Source organism: Nuphar pumila, chromosome 15, assembly GCF_984573655.1.
Source record: "Nuphar pumila chromosome 15, dmNupPumi1.hap1.1, whole genome shotgun sequence".
NCBI classification, from domain to species: Eukaryota; Viridiplantae; Streptophyta; class Magnoliopsida; order Nymphaeales; family Nymphaeaceae; genus Nuphar; species Nuphar pumila.
In genome coordinates, this window is record NC_143263.1 from 27,269,238 (window position 1) to 27,285,546 (window position 16,309).

The 16,309-nt window shown below is 40.8% G+C and overlaps 1 protein-coding gene and 1 non-coding gene across 3 annotated transcripts; both read right to left on the reverse strand.

The window, feature by feature from the left end:
• Nucleotides 1–5,480: 5,480 nt before the first annotated feature.
• LOC149814914 (large ribosomal subunit protein eL28y-like) lies at nt 5,481–10,481 on the reverse strand. 2 transcript variants are annotated; one of them, XM_089988482.1, is made up of 4 exons: nt 10,377–10,481; nt 9,926–10,079; nt 7,733–7,896; nt 5,481–5,737 (listed from the first exon to the last, which is right to left on the reverse strand). In XM_089988482.1, the coding sequence occupies exons 2-4, from the start codon at nt 10,071–10,073 to the stop codon at nt 5,597–5,599; spliced, it is 453 nt and encodes a 150-aa protein (XP_089844608.1). In that variant the 5' UTR covers nt 10,074–10,079; nt 10,377–10,481; the 3' UTR covers nt 5,481–5,596. The 2 variants fall into 2 exon arrangements, with proteins under 2 accessions (XP_089844608.1, XP_089844609.1); XM_089988483.1 differs by having other exon boundaries at nt 9,926–10,073; nt 10,377–10,435.
• Nucleotides 6,844–6,934, reverse strand: LOC149814915 (small nucleolar RNA R24). Its single transcript, XR_016428177.1, has one exon. It is a non-coding gene; the product is annotated as a small nucleolar RNA R24 (small nucleolar RNA).
• Nucleotides 10,482–16,309: the final 5,828 nt, after the last annotated feature.

Below are 16,309 nucleotides of genomic sequence, written 5' to 3' on the forward strand. Positions count from 1 at the left end.
AGTTTAGTAAAGCGGTTTTGAGACGCTTTGTAAGGCTTCATGGCGATATTTGTTATTGCAGTTGCTCACTTTTGCATGGTATATATCTCATCGGTTGGGCACCTTGGTGCGGTGACTCTTCCCTCTTTAAGTGCATTAAGAAGATGTGTTATGTTTTAGTGTGATATTTCTTGGGCAAGTCACACATGTAGTGCTTACTTGCTTTCATTGCTCCCATGATGATGTGGTATGGGGGCTGCGTAACACAATTGGCTGATTCTATGTAGTGTCTCAGTGGAGAAGACTCATTAGCATGCCTCTCTTTTTCCACACAATCGATCTATCTATTTGGCACCTTGCCATGGTGTCACACACTCATTGATCTTTGGGTTCTTCAGGCTTTCCATTATCAACATCATATGTTTGGTTTGTCTTCACTCTATTGGTTTCTTCGCATACCTTGTGCTAGGTCACAAATGACATCACCAAGATTGCTAGTGCTTAACATTTTATCCTTACAGCCTGACTTGGTGTCACATCTCGATGACTATTTTGGGAATATTCACCATATACTCGGATGATGCGCGTATATAGATGCTCCATCACTCCTGTCATGTTCACAAAGCACACACTCTAGACACTCTGTGCTATGCCTTCGATGGTTAAACCTCCGCTCATTAGCACATGTGAGAGAACTGTGAAGACACTCAATGCCCAACCTATTAGTTATGCTTTGCTGAGATAAGTCGATGCTCTGCAGCCCTCTTCGAAGGACAAACATATCTGCTAAAAAATGCATCGCATCTTTGACCCATGTTGCTATAATCTTTTGAGCCATGTGTTGCTCGTGGTGCCGTTGCTCTATTCAACGGGCCATTGTGGGTTGAAAGACACCCACTCTTCTAGGAGGACCAAACCACCTCCAACATCAGTGGTCTTCCTTTGGCCGTCTCGAAACTTCATGGCGACTTATCCAAGCTAGACATCTTCATGGGTGACAATTCCCACACTCCATATTAACCTTACCTTGGTCGTTATCAGGAATTTCATGGCAGCTTCAGCTTCCTCCTAATTGGTGAAGTATCGACGAGAACGTTGAGTTTGTTCTAGTAGGGGAGAATGTGACAAACTTTATTCATTACCAGTGGGTCATATCGCTATATTGCTTGGGTCATGTTTGCTCGTGATCACGTTGATCTCTTTAACTGATCACCTTAGTTGCCAAACACCCACGGGCGTCGAACACACGCTCAACTCAGAAGGATCGGAACACCTCTAACATCAAAACACCATGGCAGCTTGCTTACGCCGCACATCTTTGTGGGTGGTGATTCTTACATCAGTGCATCATTAGTGACTTCTATATGCCACACTCTCAGGGATTGACAATGAGCTTTATCTCATAACCCGACTCTACTATGTTGCCTTGCACATGGTCTTTTGAAGGATATTTGTTCTGCATCATTTTCTGCGGTCCAATTTAAGAATCCTCCTAATTGGAGAAGTATCGATGATGATGTCAAGTTCATTCTAGTGGAAGAGAATGTGATGACTTTTTTCTCACCAGCCGAAAGTGTGTGTGTGTTGCAGCGGGGCCTATGGTGACACACACATTGCTAAGTGGAAAGCCCATGTTTTGCTTATGACATGTGGTAGTAGCACGAGACAACATAATATTGCTTGTAAGCAGCTCAACAAGCAAGCATTAGTGTATTTTTCAAATCTCAAGTGCATCTACTCGTCTCCATGTTGTATGCCACGGGGCTCTCTCCGACCACCCGCGGCTATGTGCCATGCTTCAGGGAGCTACGTCACCCAGGACCCGTCTCAACTTCATGTTCGTAAATAGAGGCCTTTCATGGTGAATTCATGTGCCACAGTCGAATATTCTCTTGCACAACAATATGCGGGGAACGCGTTCGTGAAGTCAGAATACATAAATGAGCTACTTCATTCGGAGATGTCATGTCGGTGTACATGTAGACTCGCCCGAACTTTGACGTCACGTATCTTCATGCACATTGAAAATCTTCAAGCCAAGATCGAAATCGCATCGACATATTCATATTTGAAAAGGACTCTGATGCACTGATTATACGAAGTCTATGTTCGAGAACACCATTTGGGACAAAACTTCAGAGTTCTTAAATGATATTAGGGTTCCTCCTACTGGGGGCGTCAGCACCTATAACACCTATATAGAAGCCCTTCCTTTTGACTTGTATTGGTGCACCACTATGCAGTCTAGAGTGGGCAATCCTTATCTTATATCTTGTGAGTAGTACATCGGAGTGCACGGGGGTGCTTACGATTATGCAAATCCCCTACTTCGGCATCCCGAGCATGCACTGGGCCATTCTTGTCGCTCGCCTTGTCGGCCAACCTCGCACGGGCTCGACGACTGCATGTCGAGCACCAGCGATCCTCTTGGCTAGGGAGTTTCACGTCATTCACGCAACTGGCTTCGGCTGGGGTCCGGAATGCCTTCTCCATTGTGAAGAAATTGGTTCATTAACTTCCAAAGTGTCACTTGGCATGATCACAGTGGCCCTCTCAACTGAGTTGTCACTAGTGGATTTGAACGGTTGTGTAATTACCTCGTTCATCCGGGTCGGCCAGCACCAGGATCAAGTGCCATCACATGGCACACTTTGAGTGTGCCTCTGCACCTGACTGTCCTCCATCTGCTTTTGGGTCCCACAACTTACAGACTGTCAGCCAAAGATGAGGCTCAAAAGCAGATGGAGTACAGCCAGGTGCAGAGGCACACTCAAAGTGTGTCATGCACCTGATCCTGGCTCGGTGGGCCACGCATGAACGGAATGGTCGTCGGATTCCAGCATAAGCACATGACTTTGAACAAGCGATGCATGCAGAATGTCGACAATAGGGTGCACATCTTCAGACACCGACTCTACGGGAGAAGAGTTATGCTTCTCAGAGATCATGTCACGATCTGGATCTGCTTCCTTATTGGTTTTCATACTTTCATCTTTTGATTCACTCTCTTGAACTGACAAGGATTAGGGTCGCATGCCTATTGGTGTTCTGTGCAACAGCTTTAGTTCCAAGAGGGTGTTGCGTGTGCACCCCCAGAACACACACTGTACCGGGGTCCCCACTGAGCGTCACGTGGCATTCAGTCAGGTGTATGGGAGAGCCGTACACCGCCATACATCAGCCTGCAGAACATACGGCGGTGTACGGCTCCCCCGTACACCCCACTAAGCGCCACACGGGGGAACATATAACCTGCCCGCTTTAGTTCCTGCTTTCCAACAATTTCTTTTGGCAGCTTGACCTCTTTCCATTTGTTCGTGGCTTTGGCATCTTGAATCTATGTTTTTTTATGGAAGCAACGGAATTCCAGTGAGTGAGACATGGAGCCGCACTTACTGTAATTTTGAATTCAACCCTTGTAAATAACTTCCTGATTAAAGACGCGACCATTTTGGACTCAGATTTCAATAAAAGGGTGAGGAACAAGGTCAGGGGCACATCAATGCAAATAAGAGGCCCTATCCAACACTCCATTTTTGGAATGACAGATTGTTGAGGAATATTGTGAATATAAGATGATTCGCAACCTGGACCAGCACGAATTAGGCCCATCGGCCAAATAGGCTTTCTACTAGAGCCAGGCCTGGCACGGTTGGTTAATGGGTTAAACTTAACCAGGCTCGACCTGTCAATGGCCGGTCAGTCCTGTCCACTTACCGGGCTAAGCCAGCCCCAGTTAAGGTCTTCAAAATGGAGTTATTGCTGAATTTATGCAAATTTCTCATGCGCACCCATTTTTTTCTCATGCACGCGATCCCAGAGATAATTTTTTTTTCCTTTTTTTTATTAACGTTTTGTGGGGTCACCAACAGGGCCTCGGCTCGTCTGGTAAGGAGATCGGGGCACATCACCATGTGATGGACGTTGCGAGCTCAAAATCCACTGGTACGTAAGAGGTTGAATAACTGTCGTGAAAAGAGTTAATTCCTCCACCTCTGTTTCGGAAAAAAAATTATGCGTTGAATGATATAGTATTTTTTTTATTATATTTAAAACTGCACCCAAAATTAGAGAACTGGTCACACCAGTTGGGGTACATGGTAGTTCTCACCATCATAACAGAAGAGTCGGGTTTGAATCCCACCTGGACTAACATGTGACTCCAAAAGTTCAAGGACACCAGCGACCTAACCATGACACCGCACAGATGGATGATCGAAATAGCGTGTTTCATAGATATCACAATCCACAAGTCCCTCCTTCCCATTTGGTTATCTTTCATTCACTCTAACAGGCGAAAATTACTTAGCAGTCTTCAGCTCTCCACAAGCTCGATTGTCAGTTTCCCCTCCATCTTACTCTTACCTTTTATTGATACATAAGCTGTGTTGATTAAACAAAGAGAGAAAGCATCAAACATTGAACGACAAAACAACTCCCAATAAGTAAATCAGTGTTCTCTCAGTTGAGCCATCCGCCAGGCAGTTTTGTAGCTCCATATTTAATTCCACCGATTTGGGGAGCAATTAGCTGGAATTGGTTCGATGCAGATTGATTCCGTTGATTCCCCAAGAAAAATAAGGCAATTTTTGGGGAAACCAGTTTCGGTCTCAATATCACCTCAAATTGGCACCAACTCGCACGGGCATCAATTTTAACAAATTGATTAAAACTATGCAAAATGAGAAATGAGTTGCCCCTTTATTCTCATTTCCCCTCAATCCAGGCCAAAGAGACATGTTTTGATTGGAAAAGAAAGACAAAATGGCATGCCTGTGTCTTTAGTTTAAAGGCATACTTCTCGTAACACCTCTCAAATATACGCTGGTGAACAAACCGAGCAACTCCTAACTCGGTTTCGTTTGATCCAACAAAAAACTCGTTCAGACTCATTAAATAGTACCTATGTTCAGCTCAAGCGAGACCTAATGTTCGCATTGATTAAGTCTGGCATTGTTGAATCATAGGCATTCCTTGTAAAGATATATCACAAAAGTGTACAAAATAGTTTGTTGCAAGCATGCCTCGTATTAAGTACTGTACCCATTCGGTAACAAGCCTGATAGGATTGGGAACTCACATGAAGGCAAATTTCCAACTTATTGAACCAAATTGATCTAAAGCTTGAACAAGATCCTATTGTTTCATCTACCAGCCATACCTCATCGAACCTTGATGAACCATGCGCTTAAGTCTCCCGGTTTTTGGCTTTGAATTCAAGCTTGAACTTGTCAATTTTTTGGGGCCAGAAGAGCCAAACATGATCAAGAGGGGTAAGGAACTCAACTGGGCAGAATCCTAAGACCAGAATAAGAGCCCACAGCTCATCCAAGGGTTCCTGATCACATGGTAGAAGAATCAAGCCTGGGAGTATCTAATAGCCCAAAGCCAAATTCGGTTATACCTTGGTATTGGTAACACTGGTCGCCTATATTTTCACGTAACAAAAAGAAATATAGGTTCTGACAGCAAACCAAATGGTTTGTAAAAGAGAACTGATCTTTTGGATGCATTTCAAAGAAGAATAAGAAATAAGGAATGAAAAATGTCATCACATCAAAACACCGGATAGGGTCTCAGGCAAATTCAAAAAACAGCAAAATTTGTGTTGATTCACTCACTTCCTAAAGGAAATCTTGGTGTGCTGCCTGTTCTTCTTCTTGGGGCCAGATTTGGCAACCTTAAGGCTCCGGTGCACGGCACTGAGCCTTGCTAGAGCAGCGTTCGCCAGGTCTGGCCTGTAGTAGTTATCAGAAACCTAGAATACAAGTGAAAATGGACAAAGTTAACACCAGAAACACAAAGATCGTAAATGTCACGTCAAATCAAAATTAAGCAAGCAGCTAATTATCCCCTCATCAATAAAATCCAAAGTTAGACAAATCAAACACTAAAAAAAAGCAGTTTTGGAAGACTACGTAAAGAATAAGGGAGGCAAGACTGACGTTTGACATCAGAAACGGCAACAGTTACTAGACCACAAATTTAAAGGTAGAACAAGATGCCTGCTCATCATCACACAAAAGTTAAACTTATGCCTCACATGAACAAGCAGGACATTCAGAGGAACCATGATCACTTCTGCGACTACTGTCACACCATAAATTTCTAGTGAAGTGCTCTCATCTTCAAATTTTTTAGGAGAACAGAAGAGGTCATTCATCAAAAAGTAAAAAAAAAACTTGAAACAAACACTAGCGTACTTAAAAGAACCTCAAATAATTGTAAAGAGAATGTGTTTCTAGAAAACCAGCCATTACGACCAACCAATTGACTAAGAACAACAGTTTTGTTTCTAAATGGAAGATAAGAAAATAACTCAAAATAGAGCAACAATTAGAATCCCCAAGCTTGGCAGGCGAGCAGCACTAGAAATTCTTACTCCTGAAGCTAACAAAGATCAACAATTCCTTTGAGAAGTACTGCCTGTAATTATCACACATCACCGCAGCAATGGAAACTCCATAATAGACAGTTGGAATAAAACATCAAATCCATCCATGGTTCCTTGGCAGAAATTACCAAGTCTGAAATTCTTGTCGAGTTAAGAGGAAATCCAAAAGGACAATACTCTGAACTCTGGATTCATCAAGAGGATCTGAGAAACCCAATGACTTCAAAAAAGTAGGCAAATGAGTTGTGGCTCAAAACAAAACACCTCACTCTATCACTCTATGGAGGTCAGTTTTAGCCATACCCCAAGTGAAATGTGCAATGGGGACTGAATATAACCAACTATCAGTTGTACACAACATGACTATAACAGATCAACTCAAATACTTAGTCGTGCAGGCTACAGGCATGAACTCATGACTGAAGGTTGATGAACAGTAAAAAGAAAAAACCAAAATGACCAAAAAGAGAACTGCTCAGAAGCCAAGCGTAACAAGTATATTTCATTGAATTAACCCCTTTGAAAGGATATTCTTACATGTTAGCTTTTCATCATAGCAAACAGAGCTCGACCAACATTCCAATAACAACATGAAACAAAATAGACGAAGGCATTCTAGCAACAACCACAAGAATAACATGAACCAACTTGAGTCGAAGTCAAAACCAAATCAGCTACAACCATGAAACAAAAATTTTCAATAGTACAGTGAACTACATAATGTATCTAGTTTGGAACCGCTGGTGGAAAATGAAAAAGATGTAAAGTAGACATTAAACTTAGTAACATTTAGATTTCACTATTTCAATGCAGACTTTGTTCAGTGACTTCCAAGGTTGCACAAGGGGGAGCCAGTTTAGTAAAAAAAAAGGTGTAATTGGAAGAAAAAATAAAAGGTAAAATATATATCCAGAAAAAAATCATGCAGAATAGCCATATGCAGGCTGAAAAATAATGACCAAGTTGAACACTGTTTGACAAGGTAAAGAACATGGGCTAAACAATCCTGGGTGCAATAGTTGCTTCAAATGTCTTGCAATGTTGCAAACAGCTCAACATAAGTTACCTAATGGAACCACCTAAATCTTGAGTGGTCACATAGGTAGAAGAGGCTCATCTAAACTTGCATCAAGTTCAGGATCTTTCCATGAATAGACTACACACAAAATCCACAATCCACGATTGCCAGCATATGCATGCTAGAAAGAGTTAACAACATTTGTCTACTCCACAAGCCAGAGATGAACTCAGCACAGAAAAACAAAAGATGCCAGGAAAGCAAATTATAAGCTTAAACAGAAAGGAAGAAAAAGAAGAAGAAAAGATAACGAAGCATTTACAATGATAGAAGTCACTAACCTGATTAAGGACAGCCTTCGCCATTTTACGGAACTCTTTCTTCATAACAGACTTGTGGTGAACCAAAGCAGGCTTATTTTGCTTTCTGGTTTTAGTTGTTGACAGAACAACAGAAAGGTCAGTTCCATCAGGTTGAATCGACACAGTCTTCTTGTTCGCCAATCCTGAAAAAAATTATATTAACTATACATGAATGGCAGAATGGGTCAAAAAAAGACGAGCAGTGATCATCTTGACAAACTTGCTTGCTTAACCAAAACCAAAAATTGGCATGAACAGCAGCAATGGTACATCAATTAAGTGAAGCGATAATAGTTTCATCAAGGACATAAAACCTCTTGCGCACCAGAGCATTTATAATTTCAATTTTTAAAAAAACAAAATGCAACATGTTTTAGTCTATGCCACATGGGTGCGGGTGCGGATGCGGATGCGGATGCGGATGCGGATGCGGATGCGGATGCGGATGCGGATGCGGATGTAAATTTTAAAGCAAAAATAAAAAAGTAATTCTATTGAAGTAACAACACAAACTTAACAAAATATAACACATAAATAGATAAAAATAGACTCGGTCAAAGTTGACCGAGTCCAAATGTGGACGGACTCGGCCCCTGTATGTTCTTAGTTGACCATGTCTGCCCCGTGCCCGAAGCCGCACCCGTATCGGGGCATGTCGAAGCGGGTGGGTGACACCTTTTAGCCAAGTCCGTGTGACTTAGGTTTTAGTAAATAAAAGCGCAGAGGGGACGGGGAAGCCAATTAAATCATTAAAACACCAGTATTAATGGATTGATATGCTTTCAAGACCACCATAATTGCATATCTGATGCAGAATCCACTAATTATGGTACTGGAGTCTCAGAAACCCCATATCAGCAAACAAAATAGCCAATAAAATAACAAGGAAATTAAAAAAATGCTTCATAACTAGAACAAGGAAAAGGGACAATCAACAAAAGCAAACAACAAGACGTACAATAAGAAGGATGTCACAATTTCAATGACAGGGAAAAAAATACAATAGATACTGACATCCAAATAGGCAAAATACAAACCTGAACTCAGAAAGAAACCCCTAAATGCATAGCCAGTTTCATAGAAATAAACAAAACCCAAAACCTTTTTAATGCACTTCCATAACTGTAAGAAACAGTTCGAAAAAGGTTGCCAGACTAGGAAGCACAAGCCGGAAATGACACGGGAACCAGAAGTGAGAAGGGATGCATTTTAAAATGCATAGGAAGCGGGAATAAAAGAAAAAGCAATATAGGAATCGAATGGGAATAAAAATGGAACACAAATAAAAACTAAAATAAAAGTGACTATTCTTGAATTTCAAGATCTTTTAGTGTAAGAATTAAATTTTTAACAAATTCTAAAAAATGATGACTACCATTTTAGAAGCACATGGAAGTGAGTGAGATGAGTGTGAGGAAACACAAAAAAACATGAAAATAGAGCAAGAGAACATATAAGAAGAATAGATGTAGTTGTGTATAAAGCATTGGAGAAGCGTGGGAGAATCGAGATTCTCATCAAGTTTCGAAAGCGAGGAGTGTTGCACTTAAGATGCTAGTTTTCAGGAAGTGGGCTTCCCACCTACCTAAGAAGCTTCCAGTAACACTGGTTCAAAACACAGATCCAAGTACCCATTGAAACCATGATCACAAGGCATTCCGATAACAATCCCAAATATATAACTGTTTACAAGTAAAGTAAAAACCATTTTTCCTCAAAGCACGAACTACTTATAGTTATAGGACAACTTAAAATGCACCAAGAAAAAAACGCAATAGAAAGCCCACAAACCACCAAAGAAAATGTGAGAGCCGAATCCACACTATCGCTGAAAACGTAGTTACATATTAACAAGAATATTAATAAGAAGATCACAACTCCTACTAACCAGTACTCAATAAACAAATCTATAAAGCACAAAAGCAATCCTGCTTCCGAATAAGGTAATGCACAAATCAATGAAAACAAGTCACACTCAAGGAATCTGGATACCAAGTAATACTGGAAACACCCGAGAAAAAATGAAGAAAAGAATACACAAACATTATAACCTAAACGCTACTACCGCAAGAACGAAAACTTTAACATCCACAAACTCATGCTACCGCCCATCGTAATCGCGAACAAAATACTTAAAAAGAGTACCACGACGATCTTATGAGCCAGACTTACCCGAATACTTGAAGGAGTTGAGGTTGTAAAGGTTGTTCTTTTCCCTGCTGAACTGGACCTTCGCGGTGCCATTCCCGAATTGCTTGACGATGAAAGAGTTGTTCTTCTTCACGATCTGCCAAGCCAGAGCATCCGAAATAGTCGCCATCTTTACCTTCAGAGACGCCAGAATTTAGCAGAATAAGGAAATGTAACATACCAGAACGGCCGAAATTCCAGAAATAAGTCATAAATCCCAAATACAAGACCAAACCACATCGAGGAACAAGATAATCGATATAAACTAACAAAGACCTCTTAAATATATTAAAAATGTCCAAAAAAATTGCAAAGTGTATGACAAAATCGAGCAAATGCGATCTCGTAAATACGTAAAAAATAGCCGAAAAATTCTCGAAAAAATACACTCTAAAGGTAAACCAAACTAAAACAGAGAGAGAGGGATTCTTACAGTAGTATGAATGAGAGAATCACTCTCTATTACTATTCTTCTTCCGTAAAACCCTTCTCTTCCTGAAGGGCGGCGAGAGAGAGAGGAAATGAAAGCTCCTGCAGATCGTCCTATTCATATATGACGGTCCACCTGAAAACCCTAGCTTGTGTGATTTTGACGTATGACGAAAATACCCTTATTAGTATCCAGAAACTACAGGGAGATCACGAACGGTTTCGATACGGGTCGGATCATATCAGATCCGAGTTCGATACCAAAATACGAACAGTTTATCCGAATCTGAGTCCGGATGCGAATCATGAAGAGCTAGAGTAAGATTGGGACCCGAATGGGGATGTAAACGGTTCGGGTTCAGATCAGATGCGGCCAATACCATATTCGACTAATTGGATGTTGTTTAAACAGATTCGAATTTGGAATTGGGTGTTGGCTAAAGAGATTCTAATTCAGAATTGGATTTGGATGGTGACAAGTTCATACCAGATCCGTTTTTTTACACGGATTCGGATATTTCTTAGATTTGGTAGCAAAAAATTGAAACCATATCCTCATTGGATTATAATCGGATATTGTTTTGGCTTACCAAATGCAACTTAACAAAATCCAATTTAGTTAGATATCAGATAAAATCCAATTCTTTGACATCCTAAGATCCAAAACATATGTGGTAGTGATGGATCTGGTAAAAAAAAGATTAAAACCAAACTATTTACATGTAAAAATTCGATCACATCAAATTTTATTTTAATATGCATTCAAATTAGATATGACCTAAAATAATGATCCATATTCAATCCATATCTGAAAATAATCTGATTTCACAATTCCAAATCCAAGCCAAATGCATATTCAGATCTTACTTTAAGGATCCTGGTCTGGAAATAAAATGCCGGATTTGAACTAAATATCCAGCCATATGTGATCCATTTGCACCCCTAAGGTCATTAGATGCGGGGAAGTCAAGTGACCAAGTCTAGGCCTTATATCTAACCCAGAATTAGATCTGAATCCGATCAGGTAAAAGGCAGGCGATCGGATCTTGTTTTGTGGTTTTGATAACTGAATCCATTGGATCTTGGATCCGATCAACATCAGAATGATGCACGTGGAAATCCGGCGCCAGTGAGAGTGGAAAAGTAATTTGGTTCCATACACAAAAGTGAGGTTGTAAACGGGTAGGATATGTTTTAGAATTTTCGAAATTGGATTTCATTATTGATCAATACCAAACTCGAATCTCATTAGAGTTTCCTATCCGGATCTGATCCGAGTCTCTGCACTTCTGGGTCAGCTCAAAATGCACTAAAGTTGTTGCATTTTCTCTGGAAACTGGTGAAACGGGTTGGGTTCTACTTGGTTCCATCTTAAATCCATCTAAATGGACGAACCTAATTTTAATCAAGATTTGACTAGAAGACACAACCCCACCAAATCCAGCATGGATTCAGATCTATTCTACCCAAATCTGACAATATGAATCAAATCTCGTCGATCCAAGTCCGAACTCTGACCGATTTGCATCATTATCATCAAGCCTGATCCCAACTACACCGGGTAGGCTTTGTGAGTCCTACTTTTCCATTCTTGTATATCTTAGAGCTGCAATTTCGGCCACTTTACAATCCTTCTTGTCACCTCCCATTGCTTTCAAGTCTTCAGTGGTCTTCATTTTTTTATAGCTTCTTTTACTTGTATTATATCAACCTTTCACATAAGAGCACAACTCCTACCGGTTTGCATACCTATATCCTTGTTGAATCTTACTGAATGGAGTTCTTATTCAACATGATATCCTAGTTTAATGATCTTCAATCTATCAAAATTTGCATTGGTCCTTGGAATCATGCATGTGAATACTAGATAGTGGCACAAAACTTGTTTCAGAAATGATAAATTAAAGTATCACATGTTTAAGCAATTGGTCTCAAACTAAATACATAAAAGCATATTCCAGTGTGAACCTCTTTGATAGCTTGAACAGGAAAGGTGTGTACCGCTGATTCTGTAGTTCAAACGAAACTGACTTATTTCAGCTCAATTAACATGAAAGGGAGGGGACTATAAAGCGATTTCATTTTCTTCAAGGGCCAAAGTACGTACCGATGCCGGGTCAAATTAGATAGCTGGATGGTTAGGTTGCACCATCATAACCAAGGGGGACTTGGGTTTGAATCCCACAGGGGTCATCATCCTATCTAAAAAAGAACTAAGCAGTACATATGAATAGATTCTGCAACTAGAGAATTGTGCACCTATTGTACAGGGGATTTTATATCGTATTTCTCTTGGCAGGTAGAAACTGATCCTCATAATCTTTCTACAATGAATCATTTTTCTATCCTAAATGAATACTTGCCAAATGGGAAAAGATAAAATTAGATTGAAGATAGCACCTATTGTACAAACAACCGTAGCTCCGGTTGTCAATCAGCTTAGCAGAGGACAGGCAAGCTTGACAATGAATCTGTATTGCATGATGCTGGGCCTTTAGTCTCTCTTTAGATGCAGCGCAAGCGTGATCAGATTCTTTGATATGATATCAAACAAGAATTATTTCCATTTTTCGAGCAATGTCAGCTGTTTAAACTTTAAACACACCCGTGTTTTTTCATGGCATGAGCAAGATTTAAGAAACCAGATATATTCCCATCATGAACCAGAGTCCTGAAACATGAAAGAGCAAATCATGAAAAATTAACAAAAAATATCAGATGCAATTCTGGATTCTGGAATCTGGAATCATCAAAGCACGTTCATAAGTTTCGCCAGTCTGTCATTAGAGAGTGATTGATTACAATAGAAAGACCAGCTTTCGTGTAGCAAACTTAATGCTCAACACTGATGTGTAGGAGAAGGGACTACAAACTCGGTGGAAAACACATAACCCAAAAGTGCAAGATTTGTCAGCTGGACCATATATATTTTGTAATGGTTTCATAAAAATAGGAAACAGATTGCATCAACAGTAGGCAACTTAGTGAATGTACCAAAGAATTGGCTGTAAGGTTCTTAACCAAATTTTTCCAAGCGCCCACGACAGAACAGGCTGAATTTGGTATTCGCCAAGTTCTGATGTCCATCCAAATCACAGTGCACGGTACAATAAATGTGCTCCAAAACACGTTGCAGAAGCAGAAACACATTCAAAAGGGCAAAGGAAAATACTGTTCAGGATTCATACTCTGGGTTCTCTTTCATGAATCCATAGTCATTGGTTGCTTTTATTGATTTCTGGTAGATCTGCTTCATGGATTCCTAAAGATACAAGAAATAGAACGTCAGTTACAAGGAACAGCCATAAAAGTTTGCATATTCTTATTGGCATGCAATTCAATGATATTCATAAAACAATTGTGCTAAAGATGCACTTGAATAGAGGGTTGCCTAGAGAAATCCAGTGATAAATCAGAATCCTCACTAATGAGGTTTCTTAATTTCCTAAAAGATTGAGAATATGAAAATCAGCAATGTTGGTGAACCCCATGCTTCCTTTGAATTCTTGGAATTGTCATTACCACCTCGGGAGGTGGTAATGAGCATTCCCTTAAGAAAATGCTCCATCCCAGTTTTTGGAAAAAGTAAGAGCTCTTTCCCCACTCACTCAAATAAGGAAATTGTGGGCATCCTAGTTTTTAGGAAAAATAAAGATTTAAGAGCTCTTTTCCCAATTCACCAAAGAAAATGCAGGTGCAGCGAGAATTCTCATTGGTGACAATTTTATTTTTTATTTTTGGTAGGCAAGCTGGGGTTAGGCAGACCCCTACCAGAACAACAGCCACCCCACGTGGCAGATGGATTTGATCCTGGGCCTTCAACTTGACATAGGGCCCTACTTACCACATGAGATACCACCTCCGTGGTGACGACAATTTTAACCTGCAGTACCCAAACACATCTTAATAGTATTTAAAATGTAATTCCAATTTCCAGCCACAAGGAGACTGGCAGTGCAAGAAAACAGTGTTGTGAGAGCCTCGGCGTATGCCTCAGAGGCGAAGCGTAAGCAAAAAGTATCGAGGCGCTGTAGTGAGGCGTTTGAGTCTTGAAGCGTACGCTTCACATGGGTGAAGCATATGTCTCGCATCAAAGCACGCTTCACATCTAAGGCATACACATCATGCTACTCTTCCCTCTTCGGTGCGCGGTGGAGTACCTCGAGATGACGGAGGAGCACAACCACGGCAATCTCGTCGCCAAGACGAAGGCATTCCTGAGCTAGACGTTGTCAAGACCCTAAGCTCGTGCGAGCGGCTTCTGTCGGAGGTCGAGGAGCTCAGCATCACCAAGCGATGCATCGAAGCCATAGCGATTAAGGCCGCCACCAACCTGTCCCTCTTCGGATGGTCGGTGGCGGAGGGGGCATCCGACGATCTAGCAAGCCCCAACGACAATGTCCCCTGGAATGGGATCAAATTCGACCTCTGGCAACGAGGATCGGTGAGGTCTACTTGGTGGTTACCTCATTCTTATATAATACAAACCTGCTCCGTGGAAACCGGTCGTCGGCGCTGGAAAATTTTCCAATGAGGCAGGGGTTCTGGAAACGACAATCTCAGAAGTTCCAGAGAAGGTATTCTGCTTCTCGATTTTCTTAGAAGATGAAGGCTCTTGAACTGTTATCGATTTTTCTTTGTTGGTCTGCGGTTCACGAACTCCACTAGCACTGGGGGCATTAGATTGTGGTGGGACCTGTGTTTAAATATCCATCGCAGCAACCGAAGCAATTACAGTAGAGTCGTCTCTCTTTGTAGATTTGGAATCTTGACGAGTTTTATCGTTCTTCTCAAAATCATTTAGGACCGAAAAACAGTTGGTTTGATTCTCTCTGTGAACCTTTGCTTGAACAATTTTGGGTTTTTGATGCATCTTCACTTGGGTTCACTCATCCTGGGAGGCAGATTGAGGAGTCTCATCGGAATCAAATTTCTGAGCAGGACAGGTCATCGTCGAGTGGTTCATCGACCCACATTGAGAACAAAACTGTATCTTCTGTTCGTACACTATTTCTTGTTGAAAGAAGCGTCCATTGAGAATAGCTATCTCAATTTGTGGCTTAGCAACAAAGTTCAGTGGAACCGCCACGCAAATTCTGGCAAAGGCACGTCTATCCTATCAGAATTCTCTAGAACGATGAACAAGAAACTGCAGGGAAGAAAGATAATGGGGCTGTAACTGCTCACATTTTTCAATTAGAAAAATTGTGATCTCTTCCTTTAGTTTATAAAACAAAACCTAATACATGGTACTTTACAAGTAACTCTAATAGGTTATAAGTATATACAAGTATGCCTCAATATTGGTTGGACATGTTATAATACAAATGCACGATATCTGGCCTGTCTAACAGTCCCCCTCAAGTTGTGCATGATTCAAAATCATGGACAACTTGCTCTTTAGGAACCAAAAATGACACTTTGTGAGTCCCTTAGTGAACAAATCAGCCACTTGGTCTTCTGTTCTAACATAATGAGGCTCAATCTCTTTGTCTTCAATCTTGTGCCTGATAAAATGCTGATCAATCTCAATGTGTTTGATCTTGCTGTGATGAATAGGATTAAGAGATATTTGAATAGCACTTTGGTTGTCACAAAGAAGGAAGCAACTAGCAATCGGTTCCTTTAATTTTGTTAACAAATGTCTAGTCCATGTTACTTCTGCCGTAGCAGCAACCATCGCCCTATATTCGGCTTTCGTGCTAGATCTAGCCACTGCCTTCTGTTTTTTACTACTCCAGGAAACAAGATTGGCACCAATGAAAACCCCATATCCTGAAACTAACTTTCGATCATCAGGATCTTCGGCCCAGTCTGCATCTGAATAAGCAATAATGTCATGAGCATTATTCACGGATTTGCTTTTGGTATACAAAAGTCTATCTCCAACAGTACTCTTCAAGTACCGCAGTATCCTTTTTACTGCATCCATGTGCC

Coding starts and splice junctions, on each gene's coding strand:
- LOC149814914 (XM_089988482.1), bottom strand. CDS start 10,073: ATGGCGACTATTTCGGATGCTCTGGCTTGGCAGATCGTGAAGAAGAAC. Junction 7,897..9,925: donor CAACTCCTTCAAGTATTCGG/GTAAGTCTGGCT, acceptor AATTTTTTTCAG/GATTGGCGAACAAGAAGACT. Junction 5,738..7,732: donor CGAAGGCTGTCCTTAATCAG/GTTAGTGACTTC, acceptor CTTGTATTCTAG/GTTTCTGATAACTACTACAG.